Consider the following 2,484-nt stretch of genomic DNA (forward strand, 5'->3'; position numbering starts at 1 on the left):
ATAAACCTCTAATTATTTATCTGTTACTTTTTCGTAAGAACTATTTATTATATAATATTTATATTTAATAATCGTTTATTAAAGGCTTGTGTTTAAACACCACCCAAAAAAGTACCTATTTTACTACCAAAAAAATTCTAAACGGTTACCAGAAATAAAGGTATACAATTGTAATTTTAGTCTTACATTAAAGAAGTTTGGGGTCAAATAATGTATTTTGGACGACGACTTTCTATTTTGGAGTAAGATTTTTGGTAGTAATATTAATCTTTGAGTTGGATAGAATTTGGTGACCGTTAATCCATTTTGGGAACCAAAAATAATATTTGTGCGAGGTTTGCGATTTTTCTGATGTTATTTTATTTATTTTGGATCATAATATATATACTTTAGGGCCCTTTTAATAAAGGCATTTTATTTTTTTTGGAGTTGTTTATTTTTTTTTTTTTGGTACCTCAGCTTAGAGTCCAAAAAATATTTTTGGTGATCGTCTAAATTATACCCTTTATTAAATGTTGATTTACCAAATAAATAAGTAAACTAGGGACGCTTAATATTTATGGCTTATTTATGGTATAAAAAGTGGTATCTGCGCTGCTGACGTTCAAAAATTAAAAGACTATATTTTGTCACTAGATTGTCATTCCATACAAATCATGGTGCCAGATACGTTAAAAATCAAATAAACAGATCTAGTTTGAAATCCATATTACAACAATATGCCTTAATTTTACATGAACCATAACCAGATCCGGTAATACAGAAGAAATGGACGTGAGCTGCATTATACTCGGTTGCTTTTTACTTTTCCAAATGGCAGTCATACTGACAATGCTCAATCCAATGTATGATATTCGAAAACTCCTCGTGTATTTCAATAGAGCGATGAAATCCTGCAAAACGTACTACAGCTTAATCGCCCTCTATTTCTTCGTCATTATATACTACGGTATGTTTATCCCATTGCTGAACATATCAAAACTAATATCAAACAAGATTCCGAACGAATACGAAAAGTTGGTGCTATTGAGCCGAATCGAGAGAAACTATTTAATCGCGGGGTTCTCTCTTTTCCTGTTTATCGTACTGTACGGAGTCCGAACGTTAGTTTCCTACGCCGCAAGCCTGCTTCATATATCGATGCTCCCAAGCGAAACCTTGATATCGCGGAAAAAGGGATTTCCTTCAGAAAATATCTTGCCCAATTTGTTGCGAGTGAAGAGGTCAGTGTCCTACGAGAGTATTCTATTCGCAAACGAAGAGTTGAGGATGATACTGAAAAGAGTCGACTTCCCACGCAATAGTGCTCCGTCTATCTTGGAATAACCAATATAAACAAATCCTAAATAAAAGTTTCGAATAAATTCGACGCCATATTTCGTATCTCAGTTATATTTTGTATTGCGAAACCATCGGATATCGTCTTGCACGTAAAGAATACTGCCAAGAATTCGGGAATTCCTTGGAATTACAACGGGGCGAGAGGCGACGGGAAATATTCGAAAAGACAAGGCCGTAAAAATAAAATGCTACACTGCAAAGGGAAAGAAATGTCAAGTTGGAATGTAGGGTGAGCAAGGAGGATGGAAAATCCAGTTACATAAGTGTTCCACTAGAATATATAGGCGATAGGGTGAAATGTGTGAGCAACTTCTGGCAGTCACATAAATTATACGTCCTATTTTTTCCCTTATTCTTATTCCTTATTAGCTACAATTTTGAATGGTTGTGGAAATATTCAATAACTCGTAGATAGATCACATCAATATAAAAAATTGAGGAAGTCATCGCTTATGTATTTATTGAACCATACTATTACTCAGTAATTCATCGGTAAAATGTCATATTAATAAAATATAAACCATATAACGAATGTTTATTATTTTATTTTTCATGCAATTAATGAAAAGCTTGTTATAATTTGTCAAATACTGTACTGAGCTATTAAAGTGCAAGTCCAATACTGTCCAATAATTAGCAATCATCTCATTAATTAGGCTTGATTGCTTGTTATCACGAGTATTAGATAAGCAGATATATACTACAGAAATTATTTAATATTAGAGATGATATCTATCCTAATATAAAGCTGAAGAGTTTGTTTGTTTGAACGCACTAATCACAGGAACAACTGGTACGATTTGTAAAATTCTTTCGGTTAGATAGCCCATGTATCGAGGAAGGTTATATATTATCACGCTAAAACCAACAGGAGCGGAGCAATGCGGGTGAAACCGCGGAGCACAGCTAGTAGATAATATGGATATTGATTGCAGCCAGAAAACTATTAATATGAATCGTTACTCGCCTTAATCGATTTTTCCATAAACATTCAAGCAATTCGCTTAGAAGTTTAAACGACCCCTCAACTAAGAAAACTTCTGATTCAATTTTTTCGTACACAAAGTCCTCATAAAGTATTACTTTACGAATTCATTTCATTGGCTCTGCTCAGCCGTGCGGAAAAGTTGGGAAACAAAAGAA

The 2,484-nt window shown here is 33.7% G+C and overlaps 1 protein-coding gene across 1 annotated transcript; it reads left to right on the forward strand.

Moving 5' to 3' along the window:
• The first annotated feature begins 768 nt into the window (after positions 1-768).
• On the forward strand, positions 769-1,326 carry LOC149480122 (uncharacterized). The gene has a single exon (XM_089707305.1). It carries the CDS (start codon positions 769-771, stop codon positions 1,324-1,326), a length of 558 nt encoding a protein of 185 aa, XP_089563431.1.
• The last annotated feature ends 1,158 nt before the right edge of the window (positions 1,327-2,484 follow it).

This window comes from Colias philodice, chromosome 19, assembly GCF_061535455.1.
Source record: "Colias philodice isolate Cphi_HAF_F1 chromosome 19, ilColPhil1 Martin Lab GWU primary, whole genome shotgun sequence".
NCBI lineage: Eukaryota > Metazoa > Arthropoda > Insecta > Lepidoptera > Pieridae > Colias > Colias philodice.

Excerpts from the sequence above, each read along its gene's own strand:
- LOC149480122 (XM_089707305.1), top strand. The coding sequence starts at position 769 with ATGGACGTGAGCTGCATTATACTCGGTTGCTTTTTACTTTTCCAAATG.